The sequence below is a fragment of the Puma concolor genome, chromosome E1 (assembly GCF_028749965.1).
Source record: "Puma concolor isolate L17-30 chromosome E1, mPumCon1.1.hap2, whole genome shotgun sequence".
Taxonomy (NCBI): Eukaryota; Metazoa; Chordata; class Mammalia; order Carnivora; family Felidae; genus Puma; species Puma concolor.
The window spans coordinates 48,098,161-48,116,002 of NC_141680.1; the positions used below are offsets into that span (position 1 = coordinate 48,098,161).

The 17,842-nt window shown below is 39.7% G+C and overlaps 2 protein-coding genes across 7 annotated transcripts in view; one reads left to right on the top strand and one right to left on the bottom strand.

Annotated features, from left to right (window-relative positions):
- Positions 1–17,842, bottom strand: part of LOC147574467 (uncharacterized) — a 46,152-nt gene that overhangs the window by 27,455 nt on the left and 855 nt on the right. Inside the window, exons 2-3 of the mRNA XM_086685484.1 lie at positions 1,047–1,242; positions 510–996 (exon numbers count right to left, since the gene is read on the bottom strand). Of these exons, the coding sequence (XP_086541610.1) occupies positions 510–996; positions 1,047–1,242 (683 nt within the window). The remainder of the gene's footprint in view (positions 1–509; positions 997–1,046; positions 1,243–17,842) is intronic.
- Positions 708–17,842, top strand: part of TANC2 (tetratricopeptide repeat, ankyrin repeat and coiled-coil containing 2) — a 377,119-nt gene continuing 359,984 nt past the window's right edge. For all 6 annotated transcript variants that reach the window (XM_086687668.1, XM_086687670.1, XM_086687671.1 and 3 more), the window contains exon 1: positions 708–841. The gene's annotated coding sequence lies outside the window, so the exon portion shown is untranslated. The remainder of the gene's footprint in view (positions 842–17,842) is intronic.

The following is a 17,842-nucleotide window of genomic DNA, read 5'->3' on the forward strand; positions in this document are numbered from 1 at the left end:
TGCCCTCGACCCCACCGGTCAGAGCCCCCTGAGGAAACGAGAAATGCCCAGACCTCACAGAGCGGCAGAATCAGGGCCCAACCTCTCCGCGCAGGGAAGGGTTCGGTTTTCACTCTCGTTCCCAGCCGCTCCCCACCCCCAAACTGTGGAGGGGGCGGGGGCGCGCGCGCTCCACCACGCACGCGCCCCCACGCACGCGCTCTCCCTCCGCGCTCGCGCTCCTCCCCACCCGGGCCCGGAGGGGGCGGGGCTGCGGGCGGCCGGGGAGGGTGTGACGCCCCCGGCGCGGCGGCGGCGCTAGCGAGCGGCCGGCCGGGCGCGGGTTGCTGGGCGCGCTCCTCCGGCGGGGCCCGCTGGCACAGCCGCCTCGCGAGAGCCGCCCGCCCGGCTGGGGAAGCTACGAGCACTCCGAGCGCCGGGCTCGGGGCTGCCGGCGCTGCCCTCCCGCCGCCGCCCTCCGCGCCTCCTCCGGACGGCCCCGCCCCCGTTCCCATCCCCCTCGCGCTCACCTCCTGGTTGTGCCGCGCGCGAGGCGGAGCGAGGCGCCTGCCGCTGCCGCCGCCGCTGCCGCCGCCGCCACCGCCACCACCGCCGCCGCCGCCGCGCTTAGGGGCGAGAGCCTGCACCCGCGCCGCCGCTGACAGGACGACCACCGCGGGCTGCGCTTGCCCGCCTCGAGGCCCCGCCGCGCCTTTCCGGGGCGCAGATCCACCGCGGGCGTCGGAGCGCAGCGAGGTGCTCTGGGAATCGCGGGCGGCGCCGGCGGGCGGCGCGGTCCTCACTGGAGATCCCGGGGACTGGGGCTTGACCCCGAGGTGCAGCGAGCCCCTCAAAGCGGCAGGTAAGACACCGGGGAGCCGCGGAAGGAGAGGTCGCCTCAGTGACAGGGCGTTCGCCTTCAATGCCTCCGCTCCAGGGAGAGGGGCGGGGGCGAGCGGGGAGACAGCGAAACGGGCAGCGAAGTGCCTCCGGTGTCCAAGGCGTGGGGAAGGTTGGCTCCAAATGTGGCACCCAGGGTGACTTCAGATAGGACCGGGGTTGGTTACTTCGGTGTCACCGAAGGTGTCAAGGAATTTGGCACCGAGGAGAGTCTCTGGATGACGGGGACCCAGGATGAGATGCGAGGCAGATTGCTAAACGTGGCAGAGAATGTGGTGCAGAACGAGTTGCAAAATGTGCCCCCAGAATGCAGCATAAAAAGTAGTTGTGAAATATGCCAGGTAAGGCGCAGGGTGGGTTGGCCTGTGTGGCATTGAAATTCATGGTAGAAGTGTTATTAGTGATATTAACAGTCTCTCCTGGGAAAGGGGATGTAGTGTAAGAAAAGATTAATAAGGCTCATTGCTAGATGTTTTATCACAGGAATTCGAGAGGAGCTGTGATATGCTATTTTTTTTTTTGAGATATAGTATGTACCCACGTGAAAGAAAAAAAAAGCATACTGTATCTGGTTGTGAGATGGAAAAATAGGGCTAAAATAATTCCAGGTTTCGCCGTCAGCTTGTAGAGCTGTGATATAATTGTATCCTGTCCTTTATTTCAGTTGTGGAATGTTTAAAATGGGTTTCACAAAACATAAACAATGATAATTAACATTAGGAAGATTTGGTGTTTTGGGTGTCTTTCACTCTATTCTCTGCCCTCTCCAGGAAAAGAAAAACAATAAACAAACAAACAAACAAACAAAAAAACACCCCACCACATCTTGACCATAATTCTGAGTTCAAGATCATTAGGCAAAGGGATTTTTTTTTTCCCCTATGTGTCTCTGTCTTCCTTTTCACACAGGTGAAAATATCTGGAATGAGGAAAACAAAACAATATGGTGAACAAAAGGGATAAATTTTCAGGCATTTTGAGGGGTTGGAGCCAAAAGCTATTGCAGTGGTTAATTACAGTGAATGACAGTAGTGATATATTCTTGCATGTTTTTGGTGTTGGGGTGGCAAGACAGGGGGGGAAAAAGACAGTAAATGTAGCCTAAAAAGCAGCAACATGGATACTGTCAGTGGAGCACTTCTTGCAGCGTTTCTCAGGTACATCATCTTAGGAATGAGAGCACAAGAATAAAATACTAAATATTCTTTCTCTATCTCTCTCTGTCTCTCTCTCTCCCTATAAAATTACCCACATGCTGCGAAACATTGTGACTTCCATTTAAGAAGAACATCTGCGTTTTGAGAGGATTGTCAGAAAATAGCTGGAATTTCAGAAGTAACAAAAGATAGTTGAATGAGCTGTGTAATATAACTTACATATGTATGTTCAATGAGTGTCTGTGTCCTGTGAAACCAGCAGAAATATCTGGATGTGTTCATTAGGATATAGTTAATGGTTGAGATTATAGTGTTTTATGTTGTGACTATTGTAGAGAAATTGAATTACTTGCCTGAATGTTGTTCTTATAATAACAGTAAGTAGTTTGCCAGATAATCTGAAAATCCATACTGATTGGCTTCCTCCTGGATGCACAGTTCAGCCACTGAGGGATCATTTGCTTCAAAGACAAAACTGGATTTTCCTTGGTGATTAATATTTGGGTTTTAGTGTTTTCTGTAGATACGTTACTCACCTTGAGGCAATGTTGGGGCTAAAGCAGAGAGGAGAGGGCCAGAAGAGAATAAAGAGCAGTTCTGTTGGGTCTTCCTGTTTTGTTCTGACTGGAAGCCGTGTGTACTGCCACCCCCTACCGTCTGTAGGAAGAGGTGTTGCAGAGCCCCATTCTTTTCTTGTTATCACTGCCCCCTTGTGTAAGGGAAGAAATTGATAGTTGCACTTGGGAAAACTGCTCTCATATTGTTCTTGACAGGGGTGTTACGTGGATCTCTTAGTGATCTTTTCAGAGTTGCAGGGCTTTAAACTTACTGTTAATTAGGCTCCAGATTTGATGTCTGTTTTTAATAGTATCTAGTTTTAGTCAGTAATTCAAATTTCTCAGAATGTTTTCAGTGTGTTTGGGAAGATGGTGGAGTATTATCACTAGTAGGAGAACTACTGGTGATGGCTCACCCTTATGTAGCACCTACTCTGTGCCAGTCCTGTTATACGTGTTTTAACCAGTTTTAATGCCCTGTGAGGTGTGCACGGTTATTTCCATTTTCTGATGAGAAACTGAAACACAGAGATGTTCAGTAACTTGCATAGGACAGTCAAGAATCAGATTTAGCTAGCAAGCAGAAGAGTTGAGTTTCAATTCAGTAAGTAGTAAGATGCATAAATATTAAGCCTACAAATATACCAAAATTACAGTTACTTGTAGTATGAACATTTCTCTTCTGGAATTTATTTTTGTCATTTATCTCTGGAATTATGAGTAGAGGAGTATCAGTGTTTTTTATGTGGTTAAGGAGATGTTTGTGATGGAGGTTGGTTTTGGGGGGAACTTTAGAGGTAGAAAGTTACTTTCAGGTAGGTTGGTTTGTGTGTGTGTGTGTGTGTGTGTGTGTATGTGTATGTATACATAGTGTGCAATAAAGGTTTACTGGTGCTTTCAAAATTTTTTTTTTAATTTTTATTCATTTTTTTGAATGTTTATTCATTTTTGAGAGACAGAGACAGAGCTTGAGCAGGGGATGGGCAGAGAGCGAGGGAGACACAGAATCCGAAGCAGGCTCCATGCTCCCAGCTGTCAGCACAGAGCCTGATGAGCTGGAACTCATGGACCTCGATATCATGACCTGAGCTGAAGTCAGACACTCAACCGCTCAACTGACTGAGCCACCCTACTGGTGCTTTTAAAGAGATAGTACTATACGCACGCACACGCACGCATGCACACACATGCACGCACATACAACTAACTACTATCTCTTTAAGAGCACCAGTAAATTTACTGTAACTTTCTCAAGGAAAATTAAGAAGGAATTACCTATTTTTTCTATCTATTCACAATTTTACGATCTCTATTTTGTTATTAAAAAGTTTTTTTTTTAATATTTATTTTTGAGAGAGAGAGAGAGAGAGAGAGAGAGAGAGAGAGACAGAGCATTAGCGGAAGAGGGGCAGAGAAAGAGTGAGACACAGATCCCAAACAGGCTCCAGGCTCTGAGCTGTTAGCACAGAGCCCAATGCGGGGCTCGAACTCATGAACTGTGAGATTATTACCTGAGCCAAAGTTGGATGTTTAACTGACTGAGCCACCCAGATGCCCCTGATCTCTATTTTATTTTAAAAAGTGACAAAAATGGATTGGACAAATATGTATATTTTACTGTTTCCATCAACAGTTGTTGGCTTAGATTTTTCTCACACTTAAACATTTTTTTATATATATTACATATGAACTAATATTTATAAAAACGTGTAAAGAATATCACCTCTTCTACTTGTAACAATTATTTTCTTTTTTAAGCCAAACTGCCATTCTGTGATTCACATGTCTCATATAATCAAACATTTCTGTATTTTTGTATACATGTGTTGTTAAGGGAATGCAAGGTAATCTACTGATTATGGCTAAGACTTATTCTGGATGTATATTTATGTACTTTAGTATATTTAATAAATTGTCATAGACTTGATCATGCTCTGTATTTTAGGTTGGTTGGTAGTTCCTTTTAGTGTACTTCACTTATAAAGCCTAATTTGATGTTTGCATCTTTATCATAAGGTTTTTTGTTTTTTGAGTCTATTTATTTTTGAGAGAGAGAGAGCACATGAGTGGGAGAGGGACAGAGAGAGGGAGTGAGAAAATCCTAAGCAGGCTCCATGCTCCATGCAGAGCCCAACATGGGGCTTGATCCCACCACTGTGAGATCACGACCTGAGCCAAAATTCAAGAGTCAGACGCTTAACCAACTGAGCCACCCAGGTGCCCCTCTTTTCGTATTTTCTGAATGACTCTCTGTGCATTATTTTGAATGGGGAAGAAAGTAAGCCTAGAAAGAAGTACAGTAATCCCCCCTTATCTTCAGGGGATACATTCCAAGACCCCCAGGGGATGCCTGAAACTGTGCATAGTACTGAACCCTGTATATACGATGTTTTTTTTCCTATAAATACATACCTATGATAAAGTTTAATTTATAAATTAGGTATAGTAAGAGATTAACAATAATAAAATAGAACAGTTGAGCCTGGGTAGCTCAGTCGGCTAAATGCCTGACTTTGGCTCGGGTCAGATCTCATAGCTCGTGAGTTCGAGCCCTGTGTCTGGCTCTGTGCTGACAGCTCAGAGCCTGGAGCCTGCTTCAGATTCTGTGTCCCTCTCTCGTTCTGCCCCCTCCCGCTCATGCTCTCTCTCAAGAATAAATAAACATTAAAAAAATTTAAAAAATACAATAAAATAGAACACTTGTAATAGTATGTTGTAATACAGTTGTGTGAATGTCGTCTCTCAAAATATCTTATTGATTGAATTCACTCTTCTTGTAATGACATGAGACGATAAAATGCCTGTGTAATGGGATGAAGTGATGTAGGCAGTGTGATGTGGCCTTAGGTTACTATTGACCTTCTGACTAAGTATCAGAAGGAGGAGCTTCTAGACTGTGGGTGAATTAGCAGGGACTACTGTACACTAAACCAATACTAGTTCTAAAAAGTGAATATTAAGGTAGTTGATACTGATTAGATGTAAGGTAGAACAAGTGTGCCTAAAAGAAATGCATCAAATTTCTTTCCTTGTCATATTTCTTTCCTTTACAATATAATTAAAATTGAATTTCTGAGACATACTGATTAGGCATAGTAGTTGAATGTACTTACACAGAATCACAGAATGTTAGCTGGTATATTTTTACTCAGGATTCCAAGATTTTATTTCAGGGAGCTAGAACAGGCTATTGCAGATGGCTGTTTACTTTTCCAGTACTAGTCTGACCACAGTAACAAATATAAAATAGTTTGGAAACTAGTTTAATTATTTGGACTTTTTTCCCCCTTTGTGAATGAATTGAAGCTCAGCGTTGTCATATCTGCTGAGTGCCTGTAGTTAACAAATACTATTATTATTTGGAGAGAAGGCACTATATAAATACACTGTATAAATAAATAGTCTTTGTTATAATACCATGAAAACTGTCACTTGGCTTGTTTGAGTAGCATCTTTTGTATTACATGAAAATTGTTTACAATAAAAGAATGAGGGGCTCCTGGGTGGCTCAATCGGTTAAGCATCTGACTTCGGCTCAGGTCATGATCTCATGATTTGAGTCCAGCATTTGACTCTGCACTGATAGTGCAGAGCCTGCTTGGGATTCTCTCTCTCTCCCCCTCCCCCGTGTGTGTGTGTGTGTGTGTGTGTGTGTGTGTGTGTGTGTGTGTTCACGTGTGCACTCTCTCTCAAAATAAACTTTAAAAAAATGAGTTGAGATGTTTATATGATGATGGAGGGTACCTATGCCTGGTGAGTCTCTTTAAAATTCTCTGGAGGGGTACCTGGGTGGCTCAGTCAGTTAAGCGTCCTGCTCCTGATTTCGGCTCATGTCATGATCTCATGGTCGTGGGTTCTAGCTCTGCATTGGGCTCTGCACTGACAGCACGGAGCCTGCTTGAAATTCTCTCTCCCTCTCTTTATGCCCCTCCCCTGCTCACATACTCACTCTCTCTCTCTCTCTCTCTCTCAAAATAAATAAATAAACTTAAAAAAAAGAAGATTCTATGGAAAGAAATAGGTTAAAAGAAGAGCTTAAAGATTTATAGCTTTATTTTTCCAGCCAATGGCCCTTTTCCTTTCTTTTAGAGGTATTTTACCTCGAGTATTTAAGATTCCAGGTAATATTAGATGGAGAACAAAAAATTGGGGCCTAAATTTTAAAAGGTTAAACAGGGTAAGGATGCAATAAATGGAAAAAGTTTCTGATAGGGATTGTTCTTATTCCAGAAATCTCTAAGTAATTACAATACCATAATTATTTCTGGAAACAAATTATTAGGTCAGTTTATTTTATATAACAAAAATATAAGTCTTTAGAAAGTTGTGTTTGTGGATGTTTTTAGTGTGAGATAAGTTGCTTTTTTATGGGCCACACATTACAAAAATACCTTATTATGTTCAGCTTCTGTTTGTCCTTGAATAGTTGAAGGTAAACTTGACTGAGTTTAAGAGGCAAAAAAATTAAGTTGGTATTAGTTTTAATCATGCTTTTGCTTTACCCTTTTCTTCCCCATAATACTAACTTCTGCCTTTATCCAGTGCATAGTATATATATCCTATCTCTCAAACTTCTTCCTTTTTATCAGAACTCGAGATATTCTGATGTCATTTATTTTATTTTTTTAATGTTTATTTTTGAGAGAGTGAGTGCATGCGTGACCGAGAAGGCAGGGGTGGGGGAGAGAGAGAGGGAGAGACAGAATCCGAAGCAGACTCCAGGCTCTGAGCCATCAACACAGATCCTGATGCGGAGCTCAAACCCATGTGAGATCATGATCTGAGCTGAAGCTGGAATGCTTAACCAACTAAGGCACCATGTTGCCCCTATTCTGATGTCATTTAAACTGAGTAGTTGCATTATAGTGAATAATCTTGTTGGTATGTTTAAAAAAAATCCATTTGCCCTGTAGACATCTTTACTTTTTAATGTCAAATTTATGTACCTTTTTTCCATAGGTACTTTGCTGCCAGAGTGATCCTTCTAACGTGGCCATCTGGTCATGTCATTCTTTTCTTCAGAATCTTATTGTGGCACCTCATCACTTAATGGATAAAATGGAAACTCCTTAGCAAACCATGTGAGGTCCTTCATGATGATCTGATCTTTGCCTCCTTTTTAGACTCATTGCCTGCCTCATTCTTCTTCAAAGTTCTATGCATCAGGAGATATGTGTGGAGAAATACACATACATATACACAACATCAAGAATATTATTCAGAGTAACTTCTGGACTGTCGTTGAAACGAACTCTAAAGATAAACCAAATTTTATTCCTTATTTATTTCCTGAGTTGGGGGAGGAGGATTAGAAGGTTCTCTGTGTGAACTGTAGCTGAATTATTTTCACTATATTATGGCGGTTGGCAAACTACAGTGCATGGGCCAAATGCAGCCCAGTGTCTGTTTTTGACTGACCTGCAAGCTAAGATTGGTTTTTTATAGTTTTAAATAGTTGAAAAGATATCAAAAGAAGAATGCTTTGTGACATGTGAAAATTATAGGAAATTCAAATTCACACCCTGAAGAAAGTTTATTGACATATTGTCATACTCAATTATTTACATATTGGTTATAGCTGTTTTCTGAGTATAGCCACAGAGTTGGGTAGTTTCTAAAGAGACCGTATAGCCCACAAAACCTGAGTATTTACTATTTAGCCCAACTAACTGATACTAACTTTATTAACTGATAAAAGTTACGAGTCGTTAGTTTATACTATAAATGGTCATTGACTATCATGAATTGGAGATAGACCAACTATGTCTGTTGAAGGCCTTTCAGGGCATAATTGCTTCTGTCTATCTACTGAGAAAAGATTGGCTACTTTGCCTTCATAGGGATTTATCTGACAGTCTCCTGTTGTGTCTCCATTTGACACCCATGTTATGTCTAACTCTGAGGAAATTTCTTCCGGAGTATATTAATTGACTATTCCTTTTTCTCAAAAGAGGTATCCCAAGTGAAGAGTTTTAGAGCATGGCATATAAGAAGATTTTTCTTTTTCCAAGTCTCTCATATGCATATTTTGCATTAAAAAAGATCATTGTTATATGAAAAAAACCTTGATTTTTTAAATATTAGTTTGCTATATGGATACCTGTGTTTAAGGTTTATGAGTTTGGTTAGATTATTTATATTGGAAAAATTTGGGGGGGTTATGCAGTATATTAACACATTAAATCATTTGCTTAAATATTTATTGACTACCTGCTATGTATAAGTAGTTACTTTTGCTATTGTAGTCTTTCAGTCGAAGGTGGACATTTCAAATTCTTACTTAATATAAGCTAATAGTGTAATTCAGAATTCTGTGTCCTCATATTCATTCTGCCTCTGGGAAAAATATGGTTTAAGAAAATCCAGTGTATTACAGTTTGTCACTTCCCTAAAATTTCATTAGCCAATGTTGATAAGTTTTACTGTTTTCATTAGGTGGCAAGGTATTATGAAAAGGAAAACAGTGATTTGTACATTCCTTCTTACAAATACCAGCAAGTGTTGCAAACCTAAAATTCACAAAGAAAAGTATATAAACAATAGTAATGGACAACTTATTCCAGATACCTTTGGACTAGGTATCCTTGTTTATTTCCTTCCTCTAATACTTGCATTATCTAATACTTGCATTATCATATCTGATTATATCAATTGACATCTCATTATAGAGATTGACAACTTGAAGAAATATGGCAACAGGTTTTTATTGCCATGGAAACCCCTCCTATGGATCCAGCCTTATGAGTGGATTAGTTATTAAACTTGGAAATGGGATGGGGTATCTAGATGTTGTGATTCAATCATCTTAGCCATAGAGAATCTGCCTCAGATCTTAGTCAATTCCTTCTGCCTAAATGAAGGAAGTCTCTTCTTAGCACTTTGCAATCTTGGGTTGTGGGGTCCCACAATGTCTAGCCCTAGCTGCTGAAATTTGGTAAGGCAAAAAGCTAGTCAGGCTATGGAAGCTTAATGTGTATTTGTTGTTACTCTAGAATTAGTTCTGTTCAAATCCCAAGGAATTCTGTAGGGCTCCCTCGGATTGGGAATTAGGGTGAATGAAGGTAATTCGTTTTATTAGGATATGTGGGATGAAGATTTACTACATAATCAGAGAATACATACAGCATCAGAGAATCTTAACTCTTCCTTTTTAGGGTTTTGAAGAGGAAGAAAGACTTCCTTTGGAAGTTGTTACAAACATTCCTTTATGATAGGATGACAATACTATTGTTTATGTAAGAAGCTTTTGAAATTCTACAATCATGAGACCCATTTTATAGTAGAACATGAATTTGTGAGTTTTTGAATCATGAAAACATTCAAATTATTGCTCTGTCACTCACTAGATGTATGAGGGTCTAAAATCTATCTTGTAGGGTTTTGATGATGACAATGAAATAATCACTGACAATCCTTAGGACCATGTCTAGTGCTTAAGGAACGGTAATTTTTATTAGACCTTGGAAGGCGTCCTGAATTTCTCTTTTTTGATGTGTGCTTGACCCAGCTCCTTTCCAGAGTGTTTTACTAGCATTGTCAGTACAGCTTTTCCTTGTCTTGTCTTGCTCTCCTTTTCAGCCTTGCAAGGCATTTAAAAGACCCATGGTTAATCCAGCTACTGATTTATTTTGTATCCTGAAATTTTGTTTTATGAAAGATTTGATGAGAGCTGAGAGAATTCTTAAATAACTGTAAACTTTAAAGATTCTTATAGAAGTGAGATGCTGTTGGGCAGACTCCTGGTGTGCATACCTTTTGGGCTGTTTCCCTTTAAGTACCACAAGCTTGACAAAAATTAGTTTTTAATCTCCTCCATAAAAGAGCAAACAGTGGCATTTCTTTGAGACAGTGAGCCCAAGTTCTTTTTTTCAATTCGATCACGTAAATGTTTTCAATTTTTATAAACATTTCTCACATTTGTTAATAACTGGAATTTTCTATGATAACTTTATCCATCACCCATGTCACATGTTGGTAGCTTTTTGTAATTTTTCTTTTTTAAAAAGTTGTAGGTGGCAATCAGTTAAGTGGTTGCTACTTTTTTGTGTGATTTGCTTAATAAAAATGGCCTTGTTTATTTACAATGTAAAATAATACATTAGGAAAAGTTTGCCTCTCTTTAGTATAGCTATAACAAGTTAACTATTCAAAATCTCTTTTTTCCTGAGTTTTAATTACTTCTGTGACATTTTGCCCATTTATGCTAATCAGTGTATCATGCATATAATTATTCATTGAATATTTTTTTTACTCACTTTTTCTTAGTTTTATCCTTATTTGTCAAAATATCCATGAACTGATAAGTTTGTGCTGGTTATAAAATAAAAACTAGTTCATCCTGAAGTCATCTTGCTTAATGTACTTGAGAAAGGCCATTCTTATGCAGCTTTGGTTCCAGATTGGATTATTTTGTATTTTTAAATAAATGAACTTCATAATGATTCCTCTCCTTGTTACATAATTTAATTCTAATTTTGTCTTTGGATGTATTAAAGGTAGACATTTATTAGTTGTCAACAAATGTTAATTGTCATTACTTTTAATCTCCTCACCCTCCCAACCCATTCTAACTTTATAAAAAAATTATAAAGGTAATTCTCTGCTTGCAACCCTGAAAATAAACAAACTAGGGTGAATAAAGGAAAAGTTAGTGTTTTCCCTTCCCCTCAGGTCTCTCCCTTCTCTAGTTTTCCTCCTTGGTGTAGCCAACATTAACGAACACTGAGTATTTTTCAGCATCTTTTTCTCACTCAAAAACACATAAGTATGTACACATACCTATACAGGCTTTTTGTAACTTGCTTTATTCATTTACAAACATATCATGGTATCTCTCCAGTGTAGTAAATGGAACTCTAATTGTAAAAAGCTCAATAACATTCTATAGGGTACCACACCATAATTTATTCTGTTGTTACGTAACTAATGGATATTAAGATTCTTTCTTTCTTTCTCTCTCTCTCTCTCTCTCTCTCTCTCTCTCTCTCTCTTTCTTTCCTGTTACAAACATTAGTCCATTCTTACTCATGACCAGAGAAGCAAACATTCTATATAAAATGTTGACAAAATAAAACTAGTAGTATATTTAAAAGATAATACATCAGGGGCACCTGGGTGGCTCAGTCAGTTAAGCGGTTAAGTGTCCGACTTTGGCTCAGGCCATGGTCTCCTGGTTTGTGAGTTCGAGCCCCACCTCGGAGTCTGGAGCCTGCTTTGCCTGCTTTGTATTCTTTGTCTCCTTCTCTCTCTGCCCCTCCCCCACTTGTGCTCTGTCTCTATCAAAAATAAATGTAAAAAAAAAAGTTTAAAAGATAATACATCAGTGTTTATTCCAAGAAGGCAGGGACAGTTAAATAGTAACATAATTTAACATATTAACAGATTATAAGATAAAAACTATATGAGTATCTCTCTCTTTTTGGATGAGTTGGAGGACTTTGTATTGTATTTAGACAAAATAGCATAGGGAAATGCCTGCCCATGCAGATAGTAGTCCAAGTTTTGTACAGTTCTTTGACCCTCAAGGTGATAAGCAGAAGCCTTTTTTTCCAGAGTCTTTGTGGAGACTTTGTGGGGCCTTTCTGCTTTGACCTTGGCCTAACTACAGGACTTTGGTTGCTAAAGCCTGGTACCTTTGACATATGGAAATAAGTATACTTCCTGAGACTGGGATGGATAAGGGTGAGCCTATCCAACTTAGGGCTGGTACTTTTTGTGATCTTGTGTTTGATTACTTTGGGCTTAATGAGCACCTTGTTGACCTCTGTACTGGTGGTCATTGTTTGGAAACATTGGTCTGAATCATTTTGAGGCCTTTCTCATGCTTGTTGGCAAAATATGCATTCCTTAGGATCTAAGTTTCTTGAAGCTTTCTAGGACTGGTTGGTTGTATATAATATTCTTGGATTTGACCATTTCTATACTGCCAGCCACAACTCTGGGAGTGGTAGAGACTGGAAAAAAAGAGACCCATGGCTGTCATAATAGATGCCAGAAAAGCATTTGGAGTAATTTCCTCAGTGGATGTGGCATAATTTCTGAGTTCTTGCTTGAGTGAAAATGCCCATCTTTTATCTTGATCAGTGAATGATATCTTGGCTAGATAGTGTTCTTGGATCATCATTCTGTTTTTTTTTCCTGCTTTATAACATGTATACCTTATACCACCATTTTCAAGCTTGTGCAACTGATAAGTTTGATGCCTTTCTCCTTTCTTTATAAGTAACTGGTTCTTTATTTCCCACACAGTCTTGCCACGCTTATGTGGTCTGAGATTATCAGATCTAATCTCATTATGCACTTGGTCCCTTTTATATCATGGGAAAGCCAGTACTGCCCATTCATCTTGCATTTCCTGGACTCCTGCCTATATTACTGTATTTTCCCCTTTCTGATCCCAGTTTTCTCCTTTTTTTTCCTTCTTATTCTTTTTTTTTTTTTTTTTAATTTTTTTTTTCAACGTTTATTTATTTTTGGGACAGAGAGAGACAGAGCATGAATGGGGGAGGGGCAGAGACAGAGGGAGACACAGAATCGGAAACAGGCTCCAGGCTCTGAGCCATCAGCCCAGAGCCTGACGCGGGGCTCGAACTCACGGACCGTGAGATCGTGACCTGGTTGAAGTCGGACGCTTAACCGACTGCGCCACCCAGGCGCCCCCCTTCTTATTCTTTAATGTTTAGTAGTAGTATAGTAAAATCATTTTAGTGATTCTGAGTTGTTATTCTCAGGTACAAATTGTTCTTTCAAAATGTAGTTTCAAATATTTATTTCAGGACAGTTTTTTGACATACTGTTTTTACTATTCTGTTTTTTGTTTTGATTTCCTTCTTCAGGGGTTCCTATCACTGTATGTTCCATCTTCTTTGCCTGTTTTCAGTATTTGCCAGTTTTTCTCAAATCTTTTTGATCTCTTTGAGTCTTAAATTTTTCTTTTTTTTAACCTATTTTTCTTAAGGGATTATCTGTTTTTATTCATTCTTGTCTTCTGGAATGATTCTTTCCTTTTGTTTGTAATTATTTTGTGTCATGTCATCTCATTTTGAGTTTTTATAATTCTTAGATCTATTCTTTCATGTCTTTTGTCATTTTCTTAAGGTCTTTTAGTTAATTTTGAAATGGCATGTTACAGAGTTGATCTTTTATGTGGGCACGTCTTTCTGGTATGCTTTTATTGTCTGTAGGGATGTTGTTATTATTTTAATGTTTATTTATTTATTTTAGAGAGGGAGAACAGGGGAGGGGCAGAGAGAGAGAGAGAGAGAGAGAGAGAGAGAAGAAAGAGAGAATCCCAAGCAGGCTCTGTGCTGTCAACACAGAGTGTGATGCTCGAACTCATGAACCATGAGGTCATGACCTGAGCTAAAATCAAGAGTCTGATCGACTGAGCCGTCCAAGTGCCCCTGTAGGGATGTTATTCTGCTCCTTATTCTTTCTTCTTGTAACTTAGTATATGGAATTGACCTTGATACTTTCTGTGATTCATTTTTATTTGAAATTAATTTCAAAAAGTCTTTTAGAAAATGTCTGGGTTCAGGAAATCTTCTAATTTCATAGAGCTTTTTCTGTGATTGTTTTTGTGTAGTGTTAAAAAATATGGTGGCTTGTATTCTGAGATTTCCTGGCCTTACTCTCCTCTAGTAGTTTTGTTTGGACCTTCTCTTCCCTTCATCTCTCTTGTTTGATCCCAATTTTCACCCTTTTGTGATCATTAAACTCTTTCTCTCTGCCTTCTGGAGTTCATCTGCAAAACTCCCTTTGTCTTTAACCTCTTCTCTAAACATGAATACCTTCTTGCTATAAGTAAAACTTCTCCCCTGAGGGCCATACTTACCCATAGAGTTCTAAAGTGGTGGCTCCTCCTATTGATGTGGGTTAAGTGTTCTCTTTGCTTTCTCATAGTTGCTTCTAGACTTCTTTGGGGGCTCACTGGTACTCTTCTACTACTCCAGTTATGATTATTGGTATCTTCAGTATCCATACAGATGACCCTTCTGGTATTCTGTCTTCTTCACTTCCTCTCCTCTGCTGATCTTGTCCTTTGCCTCAGCCGTTGACTTCTGTGGCATATTCTGTGCAGGTGTTTTTAAAACCCTCAGTGCATCTGCATTAACTGGGAAGCTTTGAGAAACTACAGGTGCCTAGGACTCACTCCCAGAAATTCTGATTTGGTTAATCTGGGGTGTGGCTTCATATGTTATATTTAACAGTTTTTCAAGGTGACTTTAATGTGCAGCCAAGATTGAGAGTCACTGTTCTAGAACTCCTTATTACCAATAGCTACAATTTTCTATAATATAATTTCTGGCATTTTACTCTCCAACTATCACCTCCAGTGTTTCTGGCTCACTTCTAAGTACCCAACAATCTTGATTCTTTGACCCCACTGGGACCTTTAATTTACCACCTTTTCACTGTTCCTCAGGGCATACATGTCCTCAGTTCCTTTTCTAACTTGCTGAATTCTGATTATAATTGCTCTTCTGCATCTATCCTCAACCCTCTTCATCTCTTTCCCTTGGTTGTGCTTGGCCTGGTAAAACCCGATCCTGGTTAAAACCAACCCTCCTTTTTCACATCTGCACACTTGTAGCTGTATATGGCTCAGCAAAACAGTCATGTTGACTTTAAATCCTTAGTACCCAGTGACTTTAACTTCATTTTAGTGCTGCCAAGCTATCCTACTTTATTATTCTAGTTCTTCCACACTCCCATTTGCTTAGTTGATTATATCTGTTCCTTGCATGCAAATCTTCAACATTTCCCTTTACATCCTCTCTTTCAGCTGGTGACCTTCCTTTCTATTTTATTAAGAAAATAGAAACGTTCTTCCCACCACCTGCATCTTTACCAGTTATTGTGAATTAACTGTCTTTTCTTCTATCGAAGGTCATTCCCACCAATTGTTCCTTTGAGCCCATCCCTTCTTGCCTTCTCAAGGACATTCTTCCTGCAGTTCTTCCCTGTTATTCCTTTTCTGGATCACTGTCAACAGATTAAGAGCATATTGTAATTTCTTTCATTTGAAAGAAATGCTCTCTTGACCTTACTAACCCTTCCGGCTGCTATCCCATTTCTTTTCTCATTTATACCAGACTCCGGAAAACAGTTTTGTTTACCTTATCCATCTCTCTTTTTTAAATTGTTTAATTAATAGTGTAGAGGTGTAATGTACATATTACAGAATTTACTCATTGTAACAGTATGATTTACTGATTATAGGTAAATCTATAGAATTGTGCAGTTATCACCACAATCCAGTTTTACAGTATTGTGATCACTCCCCAAAATTCCTCTGAGCTTATTTGCGTTCCATCTCCATTCCTAACGCTAGCCTTAGGCAACCACTCATCTTTCTGTTTCAATAAGTTGGCCTTTGGACATTCATATAAATGGAATCATAAGTGGGTAGTTTTGTTTTATAATATGCAGTCTTTTGCTTCTGTCTACTTACACTTAGCATGATTTTGAGGTTAATCCATGTTGAGCATGTGTCAGTATGTCATTCCTTTTTATTGCTGAGTATTTTTGCATTGTATGGATGCAAAATGCCATCATCAAATGATGGGCATTTGAATTGTTTCCAGTTTTTGGCTTTTATGAGTAATGCTGCTATAGTCATTCATGTACAAGGCTTGGTGTGGATATATGTTTTAATGTCTTCTGGATAGATTCCTAGGAGTGGAGTTGCTGGGTTTGTGATCCATTTTGAGTTAATTTTTGGAGGTGGTGTGAGGTAAGGATCTGAGGTTTTTTGGTTTTTTTTGTTTTTTTTTTTTTTTAATGAATATCCAGTTGCCCCAACACCATTTATTGAAAAGATTATCCTTTCTTCCTTTGAATTGTCTTGACACAATAAAAAATGTACATATTACAAAATTTACCCTTTGTATTTGGGGTATGAGAAGGGATTATACTCCTATGGCTGTCTCACTACTTCGAACTTCCTGTTAAATCCCCAGATAGGCCACTGGGTTATTGCTTGCTCTGAACAGCATGACAGCCTCAGGCTAGGAAATCTGACTGTTCACTTGCCACTAAGATGGCTACTTTAATTGGTAGTTCTATTAAATTGAGTCCTTTGCTGCAGTAGCAGCAAAGCTCCAGGTTTTCTTTGTCTGGCCCACCCTGCTTGAGCTACTACTTGTAGGGGGCAAGATTAAGGAGAATGAGAGTAGTCCCAGGCAAAATTGCCACAAGCTTCCATTGTTCTTACCCAATTTTGCCTAGTTTGCTTGAATAAACATTTCTTTGTTGTATGCCTTTGGTTGATTTCCAGAGTGCTATAAAGTCAGATCTCCATTCTCTTTGAACCCATCCCAACCAGGCTTCCTCTCCCACCGTTTCACTGAAACTGCTTGTTATGGTCATCAGTGGCTTTCATTTTGCTCAATCCAGTGATCCTTTTTCAGTCTCTGTCTTGCTTGATCTGTCAGCACCATTTGATAGAATTGATTACACTCTCTCCTCCTTGAAGTCTTCGACTTCCAAAATACTTGGTTGTTCTGTGTCACGGGATACTTTATTTTTGTGGATTTCTTTCACTTAGTCCTCCTCATCTCATAGCCTATAAAACTTGTAGTGCGTTAGGAATTTTATCTTTCCTGAGGACATTATTTCCCTTTCTGCCCTCTCAAGTGATGCCTTTCCCTTTTTTTGTTCTCAACCCTCATGCCACTGGATATGGAGATAGATACTCTCTTTATTCCCCTTTTCAGCATTGAAATCATTCTCTTCCCTAAAATTCTTTAGCTTTGAAATTCACGTCATCACATTTTATTTACTACAAACCCTGTTGGTGTTGACTGGATTTTCTGGTTCACCCCCATACAGTGACTTCTGATGGTTACCACCTGGAGTTAGGTCACACTTCACAAGTTAAGGGCATAGTCCTCCACTAGACAGCTCTCACTTCAAATACCAGCTTCAGGCTTGGGGGTTTCCAGAATCATCCTCATTTCTAACCAACTGGCTGTAAAGTAAATGTGGGGATTCCTGCTACTCCCTCACAGTTTTACTGTGGCAAAAAGGATACAAAACAGAACCAGCCAAAAGAAGGGACACAGAGAGAGGGTAAGGTCTAGGAAGCTCTCAAATGTGCAGCTTCTGGTGTCCTCCCCCTTTGGAATCAGGACACATCCTCCTCCTGGCACATCTTTCTTCTGGCACATCAGTGTGTTACAGTACATAGACTATTGCTAACCCTAAGGCTCACCCAAACTTTGGTGTCCTGGGTTTTTATTGAGGCTT